The 1,762-nt window shown below is 41.5% G+C and overlaps 1 protein-coding gene across 1 annotated transcript; it reads right to left on the bottom strand.

Moving 5' to 3' along the window:
- Positions 1-551: 551 nt before the first annotated feature.
- LOC121462148 (neutrophil antibiotic peptide NP-1-like) lies at positions 552-1,421 on the bottom strand. The gene is made up of 2 exons (XM_041673565.1): positions 1,250-1,421; positions 552-667 (listed from the first exon to the last, which is right to left on the bottom strand). The coding sequence occupies exons 1-2, from the start codon at positions 1,419-1,421 to the stop codon at positions 552-554; spliced, it is 288 nt and encodes a 95-aa protein (XP_041529499.1).
- Between the last annotated feature and the right edge of the window lie 341 nt (positions 1,422-1,762).

Raw genomic sequence — 1,762 nt, 5'->3', positions numbered from 1 at the left:
TGCTGACCTTTCTTAATGCTACTTAAAGTTGTGTCTGTGAAGGTGATACAAATGTAGGGCTTTATGGGCACATACATATATGATCTCAGCATATTCAGCTAAATCCTAACATTCAAAATGAGGATGCTAGCATCTTTGAGAAGTCAGGTCATTGGGACTATGGAAACTTGAAGATAATCATGATGTTTTCTGCCTCCCCATTGCCAATGACTTTGAATGTGGTTCTCATCTAAATGAGGCAGAGTAATAAGATAAGAGATGGAAATTATTACAATAGAATCCACCTTTCTTATTAATCACCAGAAGCTTGTGTGATATAGCTTTGATATTCCTATGATCTGCAGTCCAGAATTTCTTTACTCTATTTTGGTACTTGATTCTCAGAGTCTTCCTTGGAGACAACAGACAAGTACAAGCACACAGAGAAAAAGAGCTTGCTGCAAGGACTTTATTTAGATAGAAAATAGGAAGAAACTCAAGGACACAGCATGGGACAAACAGTATCCTTCAGGTTTTCGACTACTATGAAAACGTAGTCATCTTGTTCTTAATTATCGGCGGCAACAGAGTCGGTAGACAACGTTACGGTAACTGCAGTAGCCAATAAGTCGTTCTGGAAAACGACAGCCTCCTCTTCTGCAATAGCAGGTCACGCCTGACCTCACACCTGGGGATACAAAAACCACAGGAAGCACTCAGTGCCCAAGTCAGCAGGATGGAAGAGACCCTGGGTAAGACATGTGCTAGTTGAAGTGAATCCCCCACATTCATCATTACTGACAACAGCCTGAGAAATCACAATCAATATGAATAAATATGCATGTTAAACATCGGACCTGCACAAAACTAAAGACCAATAACAATTTGTCTTAATTCTGTTTCTTTTCATTTTTGTTCTCCTACCATCACACATATTTTGTGCATCCGGTCATTATATAAAAATCTAAACACAAACCTCCAGATACTAAAATATAATAGACACAATAAAATATTCTCCATCTGACCAAGTCTACCAAGTTAGATATAGAAAAAAAAAACAGTGTTACTAATCGTTTTATGTATTAAACCCAGTGATAGTCATAAAATTATCTTGGAACAATAATCTTTGCAGAAAGAAATTGATTTATTGAGCTCTTGGTGTTGAATGTAAAAAATAAAGAAGTAATTAATTCCCCTGGGTGACCTGATTTCAGAGCTTAGCTCCACCCCTTCTCCCTGCTCCTCTCTCTAACATGCTGACGTCGCTCACCTGCATCTTGGAGAGCAGTGCTGTCATCCCCTCCTAGGAATATGGATATACCCTGCTCATCCTCTCCCAGCTGCTCCTGGTCTAGAACCTCCTCAGCTCTTCCTAGGAGAGGTTCTGCCTGAGTCTGCAGGGCCAGCAGGAGAAGGGCGATGAGTAGAATGGAGGTCCTCATGGCCGTAGGTTTCCTAGCAGATGAAATAATCCGTAACCATGTGTGTGTGTGTGGGGGGGGGTATGTGAAGAGAAGGGTCCGAGACAGGCCCTGCAGTTGGACAAGGTCAACAGTGATAAGGAAGCAGATCTGTCCTTAAGGTTCTCCTGATGCTCTCGTTCTCATGGCCTCCATCTCAAGTGCCTCCACCTGTGTGTCTGGTGACCGCCTTCGGTTTAAGCTGGTGAGGATGAGGAGGACTCCGCTGTTGTTTTGGATTTTGTACTTAGTACTGAAATGAATGTTTACTTTCTAATGTTAAAATAGATGAGAAGAAGCAGCACTCTCATGCTTTAAGTTCA

The sequence above is a fragment of the Microtus oregoni genome, unplaced genomic scaffold, assembly GCF_018167655.1.
Source record: "Microtus oregoni isolate MIOR12 unplaced genomic scaffold, Mior012 000024F_ref0000369, whole genome shotgun sequence".
Lineage (NCBI taxonomy): Eukaryota > Metazoa > Chordata > Mammalia > Rodentia > Cricetidae > Microtus > Microtus oregoni.
This window is presented reverse-complemented; position numbering and strand designations above follow the sequence as displayed.

Coding starts and splice junctions, on each gene's coding strand:
- LOC121462148 (XM_041673565.1), bottom strand. CDS start 1,421: ATGAGGACCTCCATTCTACTCATCGCCCTTCTCCTGCTGGCCCTGCAG. Junction 668..1,249: donor CACTGCTCTCCAAGATGCAG/GTGAGCGACGTC, acceptor TTGTATCCCCAG/GTGTGAGGTCAGGCGTGACC.